The 23,685-nt window shown below is 37.4% G+C and overlaps 1 protein-coding gene across 1 annotated transcript in view; it reads right to left on the bottom strand.

The window, feature by feature from the left end:
• The window catches only part of adgrb3 (adhesion G protein-coupled receptor B3), a 182,374-nt gene that overhangs the window by 67,452 nt on the left and 91,237 nt on the right, over positions 1-23,685 (bottom strand). Inside the window, exons 12-14 of the mRNA XM_088934242.1 lie at positions 13,009-13,117; positions 736-882; positions 567-642 (exon numbers count right to left, since the gene is read on the bottom strand). Coding sequence (XP_088790368.1) covers positions 567-642; positions 736-882; positions 13,009-13,117 — 332 coding nt within the window. The remainder of the gene's footprint in view (positions 1-566; positions 643-735; positions 883-13,008; positions 13,118-23,685) is intronic.

The following is a 23,685-nucleotide window of genomic DNA, read 5'->3' as shown; positions in this document are numbered from 1 at the left end:
TATTTGATTTTAAATTAATTTCTTTTAAATCAGGGTTTTTTTTGCTCTGAACTTAAATGATGCTCTGTGCTTTTTCCCTAATTAAAATCTAGCAACCTGTTTCTCTGAGCAAATTACATGAACCATTAATCATTCACTCTAAACAACAAAAATAATTACCTTTAAGTCTAACAACATTTACTAAAATTTCAGAGCAACATTTTAGCTTTAAGACATAAATCAGACCAAAAACTACTATGTTATAAAGTAATATAATATAAAAATATACCAGTGTCCACTATAAGGTTGACATCAGTATAGTGCTATCGCTGTGTCTGATGACATTCTATAAACAGCAGGATGGTGTAGCCTCTTCATCTAACCAGGAATTGCCATATTTTTAATGTAATGTGCAGCTTCAACAAAACTTTAGAATGTTTTTTTTTTATTTTAGGATAACTCATACTTCTATAAAAATCCTCTTTGCATTTTGTCAGAAGTAATGATTTTTGTATTGCCACCCTTTGTCATATGTGATGTAGTATATTTGAATACTTTAACATTCTGCTGTATCTTAAAAGCCTTACCTTGGGGATGGCAGAATAAGGCCTAGGTTTTTGTAAAGTACAGTTCCAAGAATAAACACTGTTGATCCATCGAGTTCTGCAAAGAGAAAAAAAACAGTAAGACTGGGTGAGATAACTGCACTGCATGAGAAGTATTTTCAATGTGTCCAGGAAAGTAATTTCACGTTACCTTCAGACTGTGGAATGAAGATCCCTTTTGGAATAACAACCTTGTCTTCAGAGTTCCTTGCCCAGTCAACCATACCCTTCCTGCCTTTCATTGGGAAGTTAATGTCTGTCAAAACTGACACTGCTGGAAGCTTCTGTATGCTCGCCACTGGAAAAACAAGAGGACACAGTGATTAGAAAATGTGATGTATCAAATCCACATGCTTATTTGTTCTCAAGCATAATAAAGGAAATAAAATTGAGGATACACAACTTTAACCCATAATTACCACTGAAAAATACACTTGATTAATTAGTTATCTATAGGTAATGAATTAGCTCTGTCACAAACTAAGGTGCACAACCAGGAGATTTACAACCAGTATGTTACATACTGTAATAAACGTTGTGCAAAACCTGGGTGTTAAAAACAGATACCAATTTTACATTATTTGAAATTCCTTCTTACGTTTATATACAAACCTCTTACCATATTGAAGATTTTAGGTACATTATATATATAGTGTGTGTGACTACAAAGAAAAAATGATGAAAAGCCATGCTCTACTTGACACAATACCATTACTGTATGTCTCTTGATTACAAAAGGGTCAAAAATGTTGATTAAAACATCTGACATCACTGCGAACAAACCTACAGTACATGCACGTCAATAATCACTGGGATCGTGTATCACACAGAGAATACCGTATACAAGTTCATTGATGAGATTTACATCAACAGGGGTATTTCTGATGCTGGCACCTTTAAGACTCTGGCAAAGGCTGTTCAGATCAACACTGACCACACTGCCAAATCTCAAACCCTGTGCGTTACAGGAAAACAGACAGTGCCCGTCAAGTGCTGGAATTGAATTTTGTGATCGGTGGGTGGGTAGAAAGAAAGATATGATATGGTCCTAAGCCCAAACACTACTCTTCTCCACAACTGATACACAACAGAGAAACAAAAATATTTATGTTCTCTATGCCAAGATAGTGGGAGCTACTGCTTCACATAGTGCCTGTGGCACTGAAAAAAAGTACCACAGGTGTTAGCAGATGGTTTCAGTGTAAACCTGCAGCACGGAGGAATACAGCACTTTCCCCGCATGTTGCAGTCTCCCACCTGACAACAGTAGCTCTGCTTTAGTTCTCCTCCTGACACTTCACTTCCTTTAACGGAAGAGGTCCCTTTGTCACAACCAGGTCAACACCTAAATTCAGACACAGAGACCCTAACTTTGATGCATTCACAATATAATCATGCACAGACACATTGTCCCTCCAGTATTACAAACTTCGTCAAATGGAGGTTTGCGGAGAGAGGAATGTGGCAGAATCTCACTCAGAAACGCTATTAAAAGCGCTGTTTCTCTCTACATAAAATAGGGATATTGTAGGTGCTCTGGAATTTATATTCTGGAAAAGGAAGCCTTATGTACTGTATTTAGTACCTCTATCCAAATTTTTTTTAAATGTAAATTTCCATAGAACTTACATTTTGCTGTATATTATATTCCGCAAAACTTTAGAAAAGCAAAAGGTTTTTTTTTGCCTTATTAATCATGTAACACAAACATAATGTTTATTTGAAATGTTGCTACAAACAGGCTCAGAAGTAGAACTCATTTTCATGAGGGTACTGGCCTGACATGACAAAGAGAGGTTGTATTACGTCCTTAGAAGATGTAGCAGTTTGCAATCTCTTTTCTGTAGCCCTCTGCGGCAGTACGCGGGGGCGTATCCAGTCCCCTCACGCACTTTCACTTTTTACCTTACGCGCCCTGCTCACCAGACTGGAGGTAACGCAACGGTACTACGGTGCTAACTGCACACCGGCAGTTCCGTCACCTCCCCCTGACTTTGACTTTTTACCCGTGCTCGCCGCGGCTCCTCCCACTACACCCTGTCACATCTCCTTACAATAATGAGAAGAAAACACAGAAGAAATCCTAGCAACTGTATACAGTATATGTTTCCGACGTAAAGAATCTCAAAGCACTCTACACATAGGATTGAATACATACCACGCAAAAATGATACATTAATACTGTAACGCAACGGGGGCTCAGGCGGGCGCCCTTGCCGCATCAGGTCGGCCCCACACTGTCCGGGGCTCGAACCCGGGACTTCCGCGTCTCTCTGCAGCGACCTAGCCCCGTGAGATCTCTCCACAGCCCAGTAGCTGTAGTCCTGCTATCACAGGGAAGGGCGGTGACGTCACCTGCTCTGGTACGCCGGCTCTTACACAGTACCTGTCGGCCGTAATACATTTGCTTCATGAAATGAATTACTGGAAAAATTTAGAGAAGCCAGATTGAACAAACCCAAAATGGAATTTACTCAGGCCATCTGAATGGGGGCATTGAATTGGAAAGTCTGGTCTAGAGGTAAGAGCACCACCAACTGCCAATGGCAAATGACAAATTGTTGTTAGAGGTACCTGTTAGAGCACATGAGCAAACATAACGTGTACATGCGTACAAGGTGCTTCAGTTTGTACAGCACATCAATGCAATGACAGCCTTGAGCTTCTCTGATAAATCCTAGGTCATGGTCTTATTTAACAATTGCACAATTCACGCTTGTAGAAGAATCTATATAATGCTTGCTTTGGTCTGTGTATTTCAACTAAGCTCTCTTGGTGGCAGAAACAAATGCTAATGGTAATCCCTGTCGCTTTACAGATTAAAGGAAAGAATATTCTGTGTATTGTACATTCTACACTTTCACTTCATTCTTTCCTTATACAGAAACAATGCTATGGATAATTCTATTTTCAACTATAACATGACGCCATTTTGTTAATCCTGAGAGACCTGTGCTTTGTAATAAAAACTGTTGCCTTCTATGGATGTGTTGAGAGAGGCAAATGACATAAATAAAGTCCTGAGTCCTGAGTGAATGAGCAATTCAGACTGAACTGGTAAATATCATTTTATCTTGAATTGTTGTCAACAAAAATTCGAAGATTCTCTTCAATGTGACTTTCTTATAATGTACGTCCTGTATATTGTAACACCTGAATGTCTCTGATGATCTCTGTCATACTATGTCACTGTAACATGATGGATACGTGCTACAGTTCACCTTCTAAGATGTATCCCATATAAACGCGCCATGTCACCCATACTTATTTCAAAATGCCTCGTATGAAGCGTGTTTAAAGAACATAACATCATTGCCTAAATTTAAAGTTTATTTTAACTATCCCATGTAATGTTTTCTTTGAAATTATACTTGAACTGCATTTCAAAAAATGTTTTGGTACAGGTTAGAAGCATCCTTTCAAAAACTATTACGGTATATTTACGGAGAAAATTGCATGCTGGAAAACATGGAAGAGAAGTCTGAAAAGAGCACTGGCTGCAGAGCTGATGATCTTCATTACCGCCTTCAGAGACCACTAAGCAGCGCAGGCCACTGAGCTGACAGTTTGGATTGCCCTGGGTTTAATGGGATTCGTCAGCCTCACAGCTGCGTGCAAGCTTCTCCTAACAGCACAGAATTTATGAGTTGTCTGCAGGCCGGTGTTTGGAGTTTTGCAGACTATAAATTGCCTGTGTGGAAGAGCAAACTGTCGAACTCGGAGTGATTCATTCAATCACTCTCACTACTAGGCAAAAATATCAGTGTACAACTGCTATGTCTAAATTTTCCCATAACAAGTATTTTCATCTCCCAGTGCTCCTTATGTTGAAAGCAACTCTTAGAGTTCATTTTAATGTGATATTGTCCCTATTCTGCATCTTCCTAAGTGGTTAAACCAGTAAGTCTGCTTCCCTGGGCACAGGTTGAGCACTGTGGCCGTGGGTTCGAGCCTGGGTCATGTTATTAGACGACTGCGATCAGGATTCCCTCAACTGTGGCACACAATTGGCTAAGTGTCACCAAAGCTCTAAGAAACACAGTGGCCCCTGTGGAGTCGCCAGAGCTTACAGGCACGTGTTACTGCCCGAGGGGTACAGTATTTGCCCCCACTTCACTTGCCATTGACCCTTTGATACAGAGCTGGGTTAAGAGATGCAAAGTATGGCTAAATGTGGGCGGACCAGAGAAGCCTGCTTACATCTCCTCACTCTCCCTTGCATGTGGCTGAGGGGTTTGTGGCTGTAAGTCAAGGTGTGAAAAACAGAACTGGTTATAACAAAAATAATTTTCAATTTATTGTAAATAAAAAAGAAAAAAATGTCTCCAGTAATGCCACAATAGCCTTAATTTCCAACCCAGGGAATTTTTTGCAGGGGATTGAGGTATTGAAGTCTGAATATTATGAAGATACAGGATGCTTTTACTATGTAGAGGGAGGTTCAAAGCACCAGATGTTCACTGACACATGATTGCAAAAGCATTAGATGCAGGCATATTGTACCAAACTGCAGGGGGTGCATCTGAAATGTCTTTCAGGGTGACTGTAGGTAAATGAGCTGTATTTATTGCTAGTGGTAAAAAGCTAAAAAGCAATCATTATTGGGAAAGATGATTATAAAAAATAAATTGGTTATCTTTAATGTTGCCAGGACTTTCTCACATTGTTTTTCAGTCTTTTCTAGATTGGAGTTTTTCAGAAAGTAATCTGTATTTGGAAATAAATCTTCACAAAATCACCAAAAGGTGTGGTAGGGCCTTCACTGCTGATTAGATATCTGGGAAGCTAAAATGTATTAAGACTAAGGATTCGAGAGAGAGTTAACTTAATTTCCAATGAGCAGAAGCACAGATCAAATAATGGAGGTTTTTAAGGGGAAGGTCACTGAATGCTGTCAGAGAGCAATGTTTCAGGAATAACAATAGGAAAGTTAGCTTTGGAGCAGTATATTGCAAGGCATGGATGAACAGGATGAAAAGAAGCAAGTAGATTAGAATACAGTACCTACAACTAAAGAACCCTGTTGCAATAAGCAGTTTCTTTTCAGTTTCTTTGTTTGGTTTACAGTGGTTTACCTGTCTGTATTGCCTGCATAACAAAGCAAGACAATTCTATTACAAACAAAAATAGCTGGAGACTTTCTGCAGTGAAGCCAGTACCTGATGTTTTACTCCCTGCATAGGACCTTTTTTAACAAAATCAAAACGTTACATTGAGATATCACATGTTAGTGTTGCATGTGTGTGCCTGTGTGCGCCCTGTGATGAACTGGCGTCCTGTCCAGGGTGTATCCTGTCTCGTGCCTGTTGCTTTGCAGTATGGGGTATGACTCTCCCACAGTATTGGATAAAGAGGTAAGGAAATGGAATTATAGATACCGATATGTTGAACCAATACAGACAAATAGAACATAACCAAAAATTAGTGGATTAGGTAAAACCAATTAAATTGCAAAAACAGTTTGCATAAATCAAGCACTATTATCATGTTACCACCTGAGACTCACTATCAGTCTGGAAAGGCTAGAAATCCCCCAAAAATATGTTGACAGTAATTAACGATCTTGTTCTTTATGTAAAATAGTGTACTGATGCAAAATCTCTTTCGAACACACAGTACAGTAGGTACACAGAAGTAAAACATTAGATGGTCCCTAAAATGAGATGTTTTACCATTTTAAAAATACAGGGTCACTGGGGTGCCAGAGCCTATTCCAGGGAGTATCCCTAAAATTATTTAAATTAAAAAAGTGATCACAAATAATTTATTTGGCTTATTATATCAACCCAACCGACACTATACTGTAAACAAGTGCCGTCTTTCGGATGAGACGTAAAACCGAGGTCCTGAAAAATCCCAGGGTGTTTCCTGAAAAGAGTAGGGGTGTAACCCCAGCGTCCTGGCCAAATTTCCCATGCCTCCTAATAATCCCCCTCTATGAATTGGCTACATTACTTTGCTCTCCTCCCCCCCGCCCCCCTCCGACGGCAGGCGGAGCGACGCGCCGGTTGGAGTATTCTTGGTTGCATTTAATGGCAACGTCAGCTCAAAGATTTGGTTCAAACCACCAAATGGAGATGGGTGTGCCGACAAGCGGACCCTGCTGATGTGGGATTAACGCTAGGATGAGAGAGATTATATCAACCCAACCTGCGAGAAGAAGTAAAATGATTATCTTACTCATAAAGAGAGCTTGATAGCCCAAGGAATGGAATACTCACAGAAATATGAGTCACTTTTCGCAAATCACAGCACTGGTGACCTTTAAAAAATAACAGTTTTTTTTCCACATCAGAACACTAAAAATCAAGGAATTGCAGGAGTGCTCTCCTTTTCCAATAAAGACCTTTTTACAGCATCCTGATAGGCCTAAATTAATCAGTTTCATCTGTTTTGATTTTTCCTTTCATGAAACATACAGAATAACTGAACATCTCTATTAAGAGGGGAGTAGCAGAAGCAATACCTTTAACTGAATCCTTAAAGGGAAAAACCACACAAAAACATTAAGCTGTCTATATGCTTTCTGCAATGACTAACTATGCAATGAGTCATGAAGCTGTGTCATATTCGGAATTGTTCATAGCTTGCCCCTTCAATAACAGAATGAAAATAATTTCAGAACATTACCAGCATCCCACACAGAGAAATACAAGAAAAAAAACTAGATTCCTAGTTTAAGCAATTAATTCCAACAAACCCACTGTCCACAGGCTGTCAGAAAATGTGTAAAAATGTGTTCAATGCAGCACTTTTTTCACACCCCCTCATTCCCAAGTACCTTCTGACTCTACAGTTATAGTGGGTCTGATACCACGGCAGCAGTTGGCCATTAAAATCTCCTACAATGTGAACAAAATGTGCTTTTCAAATGAAAATCTGAATGTATAAGGACCTACCAGGAATTACATTAATGTTAAAAAACCCTGACCCCCAATTCATTGAAAAGTGATGTTTTCATTGTTAAGGTTGTTTAAAATGGAATGCATATTTTATTATTATTATTATGATTATTATTATTCCTTACACTTATATTGTGCTTTCCTGGATACTTTACTTAAAGCACTTTACAGGTAATAGGGATTCCCTCCACCACCACCAGTGTGCAGCCCCACCTGCATGATGCACCAGTACACTCACCCCACACCAGCTATCATTATTGGTAAAAAAATAATTGGTCAGGGCCAATTAGAGAAACACTTCTACTCTTTTCAAGAAACACACCGGGACTTTTAATGACCACCACCAGCCTAAATTGTCCTTGCAATTTTACTGATTGAATTGCTTTAAAAATATTTTTTATGAATATCCATCTATTGTATCAGATGCAGCTAATATAGGTAATCATTTAGGTATGAATAATGTTAAACATTCATAGAGGTGTACAACACTGACACATAGATGCTGCAGCAACGTAAACAGAAGCCAGCTCATAGAGCCATACTCAAAGTTATGACATGGAAGTTCTGTAAATGAGCCTAAAGAGTAATGCTCTGCTTGCTGAAATACATTGACAGACTTGGTATGCCATTAACCAAAATCTGTCTTGAAGCTTATAATGAGAAATGTATGCTGTAATGTGATTTAAAAAAATAACATAAGTGGATTTTGATTTTAAATTAGTGGTTGAATAAAGCTTGCACCTGACAATTAGCTGCATCTTCCAGGAACAGATTTGCTTTTCGACATATTATTTTTGTTCCCTTCAGTCCTTTACATGCAAGTATGTATTTTTATATTGTATTGTGCATTCATCTTAGATTAGCTGCTCTGCTCCAGTTATTGTTAGAACAGTTATTAGCATTATTGTTTGAGTGAAAGGTTAATGCACTGAGAAGGGAAAGAGTGGCTGGCAGTTTTACTGAAGTACCCCACTGAGGGCAGTGCAGTAGCGACAGCAGGATATTTGTTACTATGTCTGGAAAGTGCCATAATTCACTCAAGAAATTATGCTTCAACATCTTAGTCCAACAGTTGCTTTCCAATTTTTAAACGGAAGTAAAAGGTTTTTTTCGGCAAAAAAACGTTATTGCATAGAGGTAAATCCATTCATGTGAAAATATTAAAATGGGAATTTAAGTGTTTTCTTTTCTTTCGCAGTCAGGTCAGTTATGTTGGCATAACTGAATTTTCAGGGGTCATTACTTAGCATTGATAATAAAGAAGGAATAATCTGTGAGTCCTTAATCCTTGAAAGTAACAAATAAAATGTCCTGCATCTATTTACGAAATTTGGTACAGTTTGTTTGAAAAATAACAATGGACAGTATGACCATTAATATGAAAAAATGCATGTACCATAATGTCCATATGCTGCAGTAAATATTAGTCAATATTCATAACAAAAAAATCTAAATATGATTTGTAAACACCTTTCTTTTGGAGTATAACTTTGTATTATTTTATAGTATAAAATGTTCTGCACCTTTGAAAATAAAAGCCAAGAATGTAATGGAAAATGTAACTTCTGACACCCACCTCCTACCCATCTGTACCTGTGTGCCAAATCTGTTGAGCGATTTTCAAATGCATGAAGACAGACAAAGGCACATATAGTACACTGAACTTTATACTTAAGATTTCAAACATATATTTGTTATACAAGCAGGAAGAAAATCATTTTTCTGATAAGGATATTGCAAGAGTATTCCATTTGCAATTGTAGTTCAAGATGGCATTTTTGTCACTAAATCCCACAGGGATTGTCCATTAGACAATTGCCTAATGTTTTCAGATTACTTGGCTGCCAGCAGTGAATAGAGCTGCAGATGAGCAGATTACAACAACAGATTATGGGGCTTTGATTCTGAGTGAGGAAAAACTTTTTATAAATGCTGTCTTTCAGTACATTTCAGTAAATTAAATTAGTTTATCAAATATTCGTCAAGTTTTCTGTTAGGAGAATTACTGAAGAAAAAAAAGTTTTTGGTAGTTAATTTAATAAACTCTTCTTTGTTAATTAAAACTGAATACAGTTCCATTGTCCTATTTTTTTACCTGTAGAGTAAGTGTCACGATCATCATGCCTCCTCTTAAGTGCGCTCCGACCCTTTAGTATTTTAGTTTATTACGTGTACCTGCCCCCTGTTTAGTCTGCCAATATCATCACGCCCCTACGCTTCACGGGAGCACAATATTACAGGAGTCAATCCCCTTCTTATTGAATACCCTGGGGTCTGTGCAGCATAGTGGCCAAACATCTGAATTTACACCTGGTGGGCTGTGTATTCAGGTCCCTGTTGATGTACCTTGAGTAAGGTACTGTACTTCACTCCAATTGCTCCAGTCTACCCAGCTGTGTACATGGGACTCACCATCGCTGGGAGGAATCACTGTGATCACTTCATGCTTAGAAACCAGGAGAAGCTCTGGGCTGATGACCCACTGTGTGGCTCAAAGGCAATCACAGTACCGACTCTAATCAGCAGGGTACATAGTTTACATTCCAATGAAGCTAATCCATTCTTAATATTATATACTGTAGCTATAACTATTTCTGCACTTCATATAGGTAGGGCTAAAGATGTTTTTTGTTTCTGACAGTTTCTTGTGTTTAATTTATTTTTTTATTTTAATGTTTTCATATTTCTGCCACACAGCATACACTTTCATACAATGTAAAGCACAATGTAATTTTACCTCCTGAAATTTTAATGAAATGTTTGGAATAAGTAGAAAATAAAGATGATAAACAGCAGTTACCCCACTTCTGGTGGGTTTGGGATTCTGCTCATCCATCACAAAGGCAGAAATGTGAAAAGCCTCTAGCTAGAAGGACAAGGGAAAAACTATATTGATGCATCACGCTGTTGAGACAGCTTCATATTAACGATGATCTGTCAGAAATAATTTTCACTTCATCTTGCTTTGCAATATTATGGTACTTGTTAACTTTGCAGAAAAAATACTGTGAAAGCTACAAAGCAAATGTTAAAATGTTCTACCCATCAAATTAAAATGTGTGATTCTTTAATTACATTTCATAGACTAATACTGAGAATGCAAACAGTCCATTTATTTTCTAACATTAAAAATCCAATTTTAGTCCTTCACATACAGTATGTGTACAGACATATTTAACAGCATAGCTAAAAGCTGCAGATTTGTTCTGACTCGTATTTAACACCACCTTTTTTAAGGAGTAAAGAGGATTTCTCTGACAAAACTGGTGTGGAGTATCTATATACTGTATATGGGAATACAGTACATCTTACTTAGAACCTAAAGAACCTACACTGCCATATATTATTCTTCAATTAGTGCTTGATTTATGTGGATAATATGTAACGTGCACAGCTTTGTTAACATTACAAATCAAAACAAAAAATAAACATCAACACAGAACAGTGCTTTCATGGCATTCTGACTTCTTTGTCCCTGTTGTTTTCACTGTTGCCTTTTCAGCTGCCGACGTTAATAAAACAAATGCACAAGTTATTAATATTTAGTGCCTAGTTTCAAGTGCACTTATCTGTAACGTGAGAAAAAAGCAGAGATGAAACAGATTTGAATAAGAAAAAAGTCTGCAGAAAATTCAATGATGCATTTTCTGTTTTTAATTAGAAGTGTTTGATCTTAATAGTGCTCTGATTAGAACTCTTCGAGCAAGAATGAGCAGGCGGTAAGAGTGACAAAGGATTCTTTGTGCCAAAATGGTCTTGGTTAGAAAGGGAGGAAAGCTTAATGCTTTCTGCCTTTCTTGTTTTCATGGAAAAAAAATCATTATGATGACTTCTTTTTTTGTTGATTGTGGCAGATTCTTTATGAGTCTTAGAGATGAGACATTATAGGGAAAAATAGTTCTCTTGCAATCAATAGTAACTGTTTTACAGTATCTTTATTAAACTATGAAATAAACTACAGCACATCTTATCTAATAAAATGAAAGCAGGACAATGTTAAAACTTAAGTGCTGAAACAGCAAAACAAAGTGAGAATGGTCTAAGGAAGGTGATACCCAAAGGCATCGTCTCGACAGATGTAGCCAATGAGGGTTTGTGTTTGTCAAAATGCTTGATTTGAAAGAGGAAGGGAAAAAATGGTTGATGTATACAGCTATGTAGAGAAATGCTCTGCAAATGTGAGTAGAAGACGTCTATTGAAGGATAGATTTTTGTCTTCAATTTCAATATTCCTGTTTAGATTTTGATGACATATCACCAAATAACACAGGAGGTAACACTCCACTACAAAAATTAATTCTGGACCAGCTCGCAAGGGGTCAGGAATTTACGATTCAAAACTTTGCTTACTTTGTCAACCATGTAACTTATTAAACAATAAAAAATATTGAACTCTAAAATTTTATTCAAGGTTTCAGTCATATTTGCACATTTCAGAAATGTCAGGAAAATAATGTGAATTCCCGCACAACAATGTCCAGTTTTGATCAGTGTGCTGCGCACTGTACTGTAAATCAGAAGTCATATTACCGAGAGCAGTCTTAAGAGAATTATAGTGTTCTGGACACTATACAGATTTTCATTAGATTTTCCTTAACTTCAGTTCTTAATATCTTTAGCAATTTTAGTAAGTGAGCTGCTAGAAGTACATTTATAGATTATATTTTATTATGTCTCTCCATTTTAAGATATAGTATACCTTTTAAAATACAGTATTTACCAACTAAAATCACATATAAATAACAGTATCATTTTGTAAACTTCATCTGTGTTCTGGCTTAACTGAACTCACTGACAGTGTTTTTTTCAGCGGTTCTTAAAACAAATTTAATTTTTTTTTCCTCTTAGAATCCTTATGAATAAAGACCTCAGAACTTTAAAACTCTTGGTCGTCTCTTGGAAAAAGGCAATAATTACCACAATTACCGTGTTTTGTTGGGAAAAAAAACTGGTACCAGCATTACATGGAAAAATAAACTTCACAGTTTTTTCAGTGCATTTTAGTTTAGTTATTAATCAGTTTTTGACTTAAATTATCCAAAGAATCCACAGCACAGTGTATTTCTCTTTTTGATGATTTAAAAACATGCTATAATATTGAAGAAGGCGAAGCTTATCTTTGTTCGAACTACTGTACCAATTACACATGGCATCTTGTTCAGTTCATCTTGTTTAATAGTAATCAAACTATCAAAATGTATTTTACATTTGAGAAATCTTGGTCTTACATTATGTACCATTTACAAAGACTTCATCTCTTCTATACACTCATAAGTAGCTGATAAATTGTATAATATCTTATGAAAGTATTTCTGTAACAATCTAGCACATTTTAATATGGAGCTTAATTAATGTTATTGATTTATGCAAATTACTTCCTGGACATTATGCACATTAATTCTGAATTAATGAACGTCGGGTAATTGACACGGGACATTAGAGCAGTACCTAATGCTTATATGTCTGAATTAATGATTTAGAGTTCAGCAAATGCAGCAAAAAAAATCTCTTGTTCTACATACCCAGGTTTCCAGTCATCAGGTAGGAGTTGTGGAAGTCCTTCATTCCCAGGCCCACAATGTGTATGAAGTCTTCAATCACCTGCATTAGCTCAACAGACACGGGGTAGATCTGTGTGGAACAAAGCATGGAGTGATGAACTTCAAGAGCACTTGCTGCACTTCCTATGGGATCATGTGACATTTCAGCAAGACAACGCATGTCCTCATGATGGTTTTACGTGTAACAGTTATGCCATTGCAGTCCTGCTTGCCAAACTTGGGCCCCTCTGTGAGATGAGCTAGGGTAATGTGTGGCATTTAGGGCCCAGAGACCAGTAAACAGTTCCACAAGACAGCATCTGTAATCCAGTCAAAGCCTATGCTGCAGATGTAGAGCTTGTATTGTTTCCAGAGATGGCCATTCATGCTACTATCCTGTGACCTTTACACTAGACCCCTGTTGATAAAGCTTGTAGATGCTAGTTGTTAATCAGCATAATAAAATTGCCTATCTACCTAACCAAATCTATGTAAATTCACTTGCTATAAAAATAAAGATTTTTTGCATCTACAAGTTTTTTAAGTTCAGTATAACAACACTCCGTAGCTCTCAAGGATCGCTTGTGACCATTTCTGACTTAACTGAACCACTTACTAAATTGATCAAAGCTCAAAGTTCTTCCAAGCCTTAACAATCAGCTGATTTAAAGGTGCAATTTAAGACTTTTTGAACTCTATTGCTCTAGGTCCAGGTTTGCCTACACCTGTTCCAGTTTGTTCTTTTGTCCTTGCGAACGTGCTGCATCATGTAATATGTAGTTCCTGTTTCTCTATTTGCACGCAGCTATTTTGAACATGATGCACTTTGTTTTATTGCGAGACAGTCCCTCTCTTCCACCCCCAATAAGAAATGTATGTTATTATTTCTAGAATTAATGTTTTGACCTCTATGCACTGTCTCAGTCTGCTAACAGACTGAGACATGAGGTCATTAGCAGCCAAGAATGTGACATGATTTGGTTGCTGGACAAGATAGCAGACAAATATTGATACAAAATATAAGGAACAAGCTGAACTATTGTTAATAATATATTACAATAATATAGTAATAATATACTATAGTATTATAGATTACATGATTACATGGCATGCATGGTTGGATAGAATTTTGGGGTAAGAGCTCTCTTTGTCTCTCACCTGGTTTGTGATTTTTATTCACAATAGAGGTTCTCAAATGGCCCCTGCCTCCAGAATTACTTGTCATCCTGGCATCAAACACAGACAGACTCTTCTCAGAAGATACTTTTGTGGGCTTCGTGGGCCAAGGATGATGCACAATGTGTCACTGCCTGCCCTAAATGCAACCAGCCTAAGGATCTCAGAACTCAGACCAACAAGCTGTGGACACACATTTCTGCAGCCTTCATCACCGACATGCTGAAATCCAGGGGTTACACTTCTATATTAGTGGTGGTGGACATATTCTGTAAGGCTGCACATTTTATTCCTTTAAAGAAACTCCCCACTGCACCATACAGTATATGAAAGATAGTTTTGCTTGGCATATCTTCCGTTTTCATGGCATACCCACAGAAAACTCTTATTGGAGACTTTAATTTTTATCTTGATTCTGGTGTGCCTTCTGCAGAAAACTTTGCATGAAAATCAATCTCTCATGGTCATATTGAAAAAATTGATGAGGAGCCTGAAAAGAACTAGCAATGTCATGTATGAGAGTGTCAGAATAATTAGTACCAACTTCTCCCCTGGGCCAAGCTTTTCCACAATATCTTAACCAACACTTCCACTGGGACATCAGTGTTTCAGTATGCTGATGGATTTCAGACACATCTCCAGCTCCTGGACTCCTCCAGCACATTTGCTCTACTTGTGGATGAAGCAGGACTCAATCTTCATCAGACATGGTCCTGGGTTAAACAAAATCTCCTCAAAGCCACTCAAGCACAAAAGAGGTTTGCAGATTGGCAGTGGTGTTCACAGCCACCTCTTACAGTGAGGCAAAAAGTGTGGCTGTTAACCTCAAGCTTCGAGTACCATCGTGAAAAGCATCTTTCTGATCAAGCTGTTGTGGTGGCAGCCCTGGGTTTGAGGTATAATGGCACTTGGACTCCTAGAAGGTGCTTGGTAAGATCCAGTACTTGACCAATTGGAAAGGAATACGTCCCATAGGAAACATCTAGGGGTCTCTGCAGAAGTTCACCCTTGCTGCACAACCTCATTTTTTATTAAGCATCACAGTACCTCCCCATCTTAAAGATCCCCTCAGTCACTGACCAATCTTGAAGTATCTGTGAGTTCAAGAAGCAACCCTGAGCTGCGCCAGTGCATTCTGGCTCAATTTCTCTCACATTCTTTAGGTGTTCTGTGCATATTAGTACAATATTGCATTGGTTATTGATATTTGATTGTACAAAGAAGTGTTAGTACTATATTGTTATAATTCTCCTTAATAAAAGTAATAGTCATTGTTAAATAATAATAAATCAATAAATTAAGATGTCTCCTAAGCATAAGAGAAAGTACTTCATAAGTTGTGTGAAGAACTAAGGAATAGTGCTGCTGGTCTGTTGTTCGATGTAAATGAATCTACAATTCCTAAAAAAACAAAAGTAACAAAGCTATCAGAGCGAGTGTAAGAAGTGTAACAGTGATGTCGCTTAAGGTCTTGTAGACGCTATTCGCCCCATACTACATGGGTCTAATCACAGCAATAAAGGTAAGGATTATGTTAGGAAAAAATCATTTATATATTATAAAATATAATTTCCAAATATAATGATGTATTGTGTTTTTCTTTATTCAGATGTCACTGTTTTACTTGACTATAGGTGAAAATGTTTGAGGGATTTTAATACGGAAGGCTGAATCATGACTTATGTTCCTCTAACCCTATCTTCCTCATAAGCTCTTGAGTTCACCAGCCTCAGATTTTCCTGCTGCAAGGGCTTTAAGGAATGTGACCCTTGTGGCTGGCATGGGATTACTGTCCATCATAAACGCCTGCTCATGTGGCAGCTTCTATCTCATGTACAGTAATTTGTTTCAAAGCTCCTAACACTTGGGTATTAGCATTTAATTACGTAATCCTTTGTTTTTTTCCCTTTGTTTGTTCTTTTCTATTTTACTTCCTTTTGGATTTTCTTCTGCATCTCCCCTCTTCCATTCTAGTCGTTTGCATGTTTCTGTATTTCTTTGTGGATCCTTGTGCCAAGACAACTGCTGCCCATTTCATTGACATATAATCCATCGTCTCTGAACAGATGGCGTTTGTCATGGAAAGGGTTCCAATGGCCAAAAACGAAGCCTTCTTCTGTACACCATGTCCTCATCCATGTGTTGTGCTAATGGTTTTACATTTTTAGCAGATACAATCTTAATTTGAACAACTCCACAGAATGTATGGAGATTGCTCTTTCAGAATCATTAACAAGTTTCTTTTCAGGGACCTCCTTCAGAGAGAAAACAGGTAATTTGGCCCTGTTCACTTGCTGAATTGAGTGTGGTGAAATTCATCTCCTTGATTGCCAGACGAACCGTGCTTTTTCAGGAAAGGGGAAGTCATTGATGGCAGATGACATACAGTCCTTTTTATTATATCCCATGGTGCTCATAATTCTCCATGCTGACAGGCAATGACTGTTTATGTAAGTTAAGGAAGCAGAGGAGTTCAACAGACCTAAAGGGCTTGCTTCCTGAGATGGAATAGAATGACCCAGATAAAGAGCCAATGTTCTGTACACATTGCGACAATGTGACTAGACTCCTCTGGCTGACTTTCTTTGTTGTGATTTGGTTGCATGGGCTGATGTCAGGTTGTTGTGTTAATGTACTTAATGGGAAGCCATCAACAGTGTGATATGTGTGTTGAGATTGTGTTAAGTACGCATTGACATTTTCCCTCTACATTTATTTTTTAATTCAAAATGATACTTGATTGGCTTTATTTTATTTTTGTTGGTTGCTGGATAAATACTGTATATCATGATTGTTTTTTCTTGTGGTCTAGATAAGTGGGATTTTCCTATTCTTTTTTACTAATTGTTGACTGATTTTTTAAATTGATATTTTTGACATGCCTTTTTTTCATTACTTAGGAAGATTATTTTCCAATTTTTGTGGACTGAATTGTGTGTGTGGGGAGGACTGCACTTGTGTTTTGACTTTGTAACATGGTGACACAATGGTACAAGTGTCAAAGCTCTGTTAAGCTAATATAATATAGATAATATAGGTAAGAATATCATTTCTATTTCTAGAAATTTGTATTTCTGTCATCTCTCGTTTATAGTAGCTGGTGTGTATACTTTATTCACTCCAGACACTATTGTCTTCTGAAACTAAATAAGGTTTCTGATACCCAGAGGGTAATGTTTATGTTTTATACAGGCTAAAGTATCATGTGAAACATGCTCGTTGTTTAAATGTTCCAAAAATGAAAAAAAAAAGTATGTCCACTACAGTGGAAATTTGTCTTTGGCTTCTCACATAAACGTATAAAACACACAGCAACGCATAATAGCCACATAAAATCACAAGGGGTACATGGAAACACAACAACAGTATGTGAAACATGAACGAATGGTTAAATAAATAGGTAGTGGAGGTAATATATATTTACATACATTCATTGAGCAGTTTTATTGCAGAGGGGACAAAGGACTTATTATAAATGTTTTTACTTGAATTTGGTACGCTGGACTGTCTCAATGATGGGAGTGTTATGGATTGAGAATGGAGTGGGAGTGTGGGATGAGCTATGATGACCCTGGCCCTTCTGAGACATGATACAGATCGCTGAGCTGGGGCTACTGTCTCCCATTTATTTTTCTTCAAACTGAAGTTGTGGGACACTTAATGTAGGATGTTAATGTATTTTTCCAGGTCTTCTATAAAATGTCTAGTACCGTGGAAAAAAGTTGAAAGTGCTTGAACAAGTATACAAAAAAATCTGCATGATTTTTTTTTATGAAGACAGGACATTAATTGGTTTTCTCAGACTTCCAAAAATGTCCAATAAGTAATATAAATAATGAAAAGAATACATTTTACTGTTGTATTTTGGTTTTAGCAGCCCCAGAGAGGCCTCTAATAATGCTTCCAGTTTAAAAGGTGTTTCTAAATGTTTTTATATATTTTTATTTATATATATTATATATTGTATTAATTTGTTTTGCACTTTTCTGGTATTTATGGTCTTATACAGTATTCAGAATAAATAGGTTTAGCAAAATAAAAAACATGCTTGCCTGCTATAGAGAGGAGGGTTTAATCCCTGAGTGGTCCGAATGACAGCTGTTTGAACCAATCAGATGAGCTTTTTTTCTAGAGCCGCTCGATTTGAATGTGTAGGGCTTCAGCAGACAGATTTGTTGTAATGTTTTTTTAGAAACGCTTGAATTCTCATACTAAAATAGTAAACGGAAGCACTTTCTCAAGGTAAGGTAAAATGTTCTTTATATATTTTAGTTCATTTTTGCTTTAGCGTTTGTAATTTGCTAGAGAACTGATAAATTATAGATACATTTTCCTACTTCTCTAAACTGAAACGCGGTTTTTTTAACAGAACTGTTAAAAAAGGTTAATTTGCTTTATGCTGATGTATCTAGTTACGAAGCACAGTTCCGAAAGCACTGTCGAACTCCTTATGGAAAAACACCACATTTTGCTTTTGTTATTCTAAATTATACTTTAAAAAATCGATTTAACCTGAAAAATTGTATGAGGTTTCTCCCTTCTCTTCAGACGAAAGATTAATTAAGTGAAGAGGTACCTACTATACAGTATATTCCTATCTGAGATAGAAAGTAAGTGGTCCAGGACATGACAAACCTGACATTCATGACATTGCTCTTGAATTTTATCTAACGTTTTGGCCCCAATTAGCTCCTCTTGTGCTTGATATGATATATCTACTGTATGACAACTGTGGAAGGCTCTTTTCTAAGGGATGTTAATACTGCTCTTACATCTTTACTTTGTTTAAAAAAAGATAAAGATTTCATATTTTGAAGAGAGCAACTGTCTTATGTCTCTGATTTACTTTAATGCCAAGCTGTATCCTAAGGTGTTATCATCCCAGCCGGAGGCCTGAATGATTAAATTAGCACACCATGATCAGAGATATTTTTCACAGGGTGTTTGTCTGGTAATATTTGTGTGTTTAACTGTGTTATACAGACCCTACTTCTGTGCAAATTGTCTCTCCTTGTGCTGCTTTTTCTGGACACAAAAAAGGGTTTTGATGAGCTGATTTGGAAATTTCTGGATATATTAATAGAGTTATATTTTTATTAGCCTTCAGCAGTGGTGTTAACAAGCAGCAGTGCTTCTTCGAAACGGGTAGTTGCTAACTGGACAAGCTTCATGTGTCTCCATAATGAAAAGAATGTGCTCGCTGCTTTTTAAGTTGTGTGATTCCTCTTCCTTCTCCATTAGGTTAGTGGGATAGATTGCACACCACAATCTCTGAATTCATATAGAACTGCAGCAAAGGTGTATTCTCCATTCTGCAGCATTGAGGGGCTCAGCCAAGATATATTAATAATTTGATTAATGATCACTGTTTGGTTTTCGTCCTGATACTGCTCTGCTTTGTCATCTTCTGTATGTGAAGAAAGTCTAGTTTCTCCCCATATACAGTATACACTTCAAGATTTAGTATATATGGGTGTTACCCTTAGACACTGGAGATTATATTTGTTTAGTGGAAAGATTCACAACATTCCTGTTTGTGAATCATAAACTCAGGCAATTCCTCTTTCTCTTTTCCACTTTGGAGAAATAAAGAAATTCATATTTTAGCCAAGATTTTTAATGAGAATGGCCTTCACTCATTCTAGGACTTGCAATCTCAATACAAGGTACCTGACTTCTCTGTCCCTGTTACACACATCTCCACTCTGCAATGTGTGCTTCTGTTGTCACCTGGGGAGCAAGAATGTCTGTGCAACCAACGTATAATCTGCCGGATTGCAGGGGCAAAACAAAGGAATTTGAAATATAAATTTGGTTTCCAAAAATACTAGTCGTCAAGTAGGTAGCGGTGTCAGTATGCGTAGGCTGCAAAGGAACAAGTAAAGGTTTATTCCATGCTGTGGAGCCTTCTTCAGGTGTGATACAAAAGCCCAGAAACCTATCAAGGTGTATTTTGGACTGTGGGATGAAACTGGAGCACCCACAGGGCGAACATACAAACTCCACACAGAAAGAAGCACAGACCTGGAATTGAACCCAGGGCCCCAGCACTGAAAAGCTAACCTCTGTGCCACTGTATCACTCTAGACATCAAATTCAAAGAATTTTGTATCACAGAGTGCACTTAATTTCATTCAGATGCTATCATATGAAACATGTTCCTAATCTTTTATGTATGCTCTGGGCACCATTTTATTTATTGTGGAAGAGTCTGGATGCGTTTAAGCTAAGGAAACTTGTTTAGTTAGTTTCCAGTGTGTCCTTGTAAACAAGCACATTCCTTGTTCTCGCCTCGCACACATGCTAAATTATAATGCCAATCTGGACCTTACACAGCGGCGTGAAAGGAGCTGGTTGATTGCTCTTACCAAGATGTTGGGTTTCTGTGGGGAGCCTGCTACCACTTCACGTGATTTATATGCAGCTCTCAATTGCTCAGACACGCGGTGCCAGGGGGTTGCATGGAAGGAGGATTGAAGTGCAGCTGCGGATGCACTCATATTCTTACTCTGTGGTGTATTTTAGGGGTACTTTGTGAGAACCTCAGAGGTGACTACTGATAAATTGTGCGTGGGGGGTGTCTTGTATTGTTTAGTTCTCTTTTTGTTCTGTTTTTGTACATCATTTAAATGTCTAAATCATGTGTCACAAAAATAATATAAATGGAACCAAACAAAAAATGACTGACAGCTTTGTTATGATCAGGCAACTATTTTCAGAAGGTACTTCAGCTATCAAGAACGTTTGTCAGAGCACATCAAAACATCATTGTAGAAATAATAACCTCCATGATAAGGGCAGCCATCTTTCAATAAATCCAAAGGCACGATGCTAAACTGCAATTATTTTAAAATAAAAGGCTTAGACTAAGACAAACATTAGACTTTACAATATACTGTATGAAGAAACTCATCAGCAGAATTCTTTGGCTCCCCTAATGCTACACATTGGCACACACATTAAGAAGACCTTTATTCAGCAGAATTGATCATCTATCTCATTTCATATATATTGAGATCCTGAAGTTTTTATCACAGACGTCATTTCATTTCACTAATAATTTACTGTCACCGGCACCTTTCTGCAGTTTGTTTTCAGGCACTTCTTAAAGGGGAACTGCAGTCCTGATTCCTCAGACTGGTTATTAAATCTCTGTAACAAAATATATTAATTGATGGTATCTCAAACGTTTACAAATTCCAGATTCTGCACAAAATCGCCATGTTGTCGCAAACCGCTGGTCTTGCCACGGGCGAGATCGAGAGTTCACCAGAATTGTGACATAAAATCAACCTTTCCTGCTCACTAGTCATTGGAGAACAAAAAGGGAATCTTGGTCGTGGTCTCTTGTTTTTTTTTTGTCTCTCTCAACTCATGTGTATATTTTAAACTATGCCTCACTGTTCAGCAGTTGACTGTGCAGAACATAGTGGTCACACACATAACATGGATCGCATTAGCAGAAAGTCAGACTGTTTCCTCTTCCACTGGATTTTCAGTTACCCAAAAGATGGGTAATAAACATGGACACTGATGGTGGTCCCATCAACAAGTTTCTCGAAGAGACTGAGCACAATTTATGAGAAAATAAGTGCAAGTTATTCCAACCGCAGAAATGTTCCAACATGATCTGCATGCAGAGTTAACAAGCAAGTAGTATTTGTCAGCAAACTGTCTCAAGGTCGATATGTTAAAGAGGAGTTTACATGATTATGAAGCCTGACAGTTCGTAATATGAAATATATTTTGATTTCTGATACTGAACCAAATCTTGTACTCAACCAGGTGCCATTGCTACCATTTATTTCTATCTTCCCAATTTAAATGATCCATTGTATCATAATTATGTTTAAGATCTAAGTTAAGATGTGCATTCTATATGTCTCTATGACTATATTAATTAAAAGAGATGTATTCACGAGCATGCCTGTTTAAAATGTCATAGGTTCGTTTCACATCACTGGATGTTTTGTTGCCTTGTTCTGAATCGCCGACAATGACGGCATTATGGTGCTCTGCATACCTGGAAATTTTGTCTATATTGTGATTTAAATTGGAGGTTTTACACGTTACCATGTACTTTGTACTTTCACTGTGGTTTGAAAAGATCTCTTCAATGCTGATTCTTTATAACCTTGAAATGTAAAAATAGTGATGTGGTTCCCCTTTAAGCTTATTGTTTGCAAATTTCTTTGTTAATGTGTAGGTTATGGTGTTTACTACATAATGCTAGCCAAAATGTTTGCCCTAGTATTATTAGAGCGTTTGTATACAGTTAAAAAATCATCAGACTTATTGGCAACAAACCTAAGAGAACCACAGACACAGGTTATTAGTGCAATAGTTTTACCTCACACCTGTCTACTTTATGTTCAGTCTCAGATGCTTTTATGTAAGCTCTAAACTTACAAGCTGAATACAAGAATACAAGCTGATGTTTTTGAAGCTTGTATTCTTCAGTACAAAACAAGGTCTATGGGAAAATAAAATAAAAACATAATACCTCTAGCCTGACTTAAAGGCAGCCCTTCTTGCCCTTGTTTTTTAAATGAATGAGTGTTCTAATGACACTACACTGCACGATGCAATTTAGAGCAAAGTAAAACTTTCAGGAGTCATTCAATTATTAACACTCATATATGTTTTGTTGTGAGTATAAATAGTCTCATGTTTAAAAAGTATACTGTAACTTTCACCATACTGTATGTGTAAACTGAAACTAAACATCAGCAAATCTTCTCTTAGCCCAGTGCTCTGTTATTGGAGTGTACCATAAAAGTTTCACACAGGCAGCAGGCAGTATGCTCTTTTTGGAAGAATAATGTATCATATTGCCCTTCAGGCACTGAGACTGAACTGCATACAATTCTTATCAAATAACTTGCCATGGTAACAGAATACTTTTATACTCCCAAAAGAATAGCCCTTTAATGGGTAAAGTCTGCAGAAGGAGGCGGTAGCAAGACCACCACTAGAACAGCACATTAGCTCCCATGTGACATTGGTATTATACTCTCCTAAAGTCATTCAGTGGACATCTCCATACAGACAGTGATATATGTACCTCACCGCAAGAGCGCTGAATAGTAATCTAATGAAAGAAAAGGACGAAAAGGACAAGTATAAAAATTATTGGAAAAACTGGCTGAAATCCAATGTCCTCACCTATCACCTATGGGTAAGAATAGTCTAACCTGATGGTCCCACATCCATAGAGAAATGCAGCACTAATGAATGTTTAACTTTTTTGTCGCACTTTGTTAGACAAAGAAGCTGTTGACAGCCTCTCTCTCCTTGCTCTCTAGGATGCTCAGGGTCTGAATTGTATTTTCTCAGTTTGCAGAGCAAAAGAAAGGGCTTCTGAACTGTGAATAATGGGAAATGTCTATGACAACACACTTGAACCCCTGGCAATTACTGACACAGCTGCTTCAGGATATGAAATGGAGAGATTCTGCAACAAATGCCTTGGTTTTGCACACA

This window comes from Atractosteus spatula, chromosome 15, assembly GCF_055471065.1.
Source record: "Atractosteus spatula isolate fAtrSpa1 chromosome 15, fAtrSpa1.hap1, whole genome shotgun sequence".
NCBI classification, from domain to species: Eukaryota; Metazoa; Chordata; class Actinopteri; order Semionotiformes; family Lepisosteidae; genus Atractosteus; species Atractosteus spatula.
This window is presented reverse-complemented; position numbering and strand designations above follow the sequence as displayed.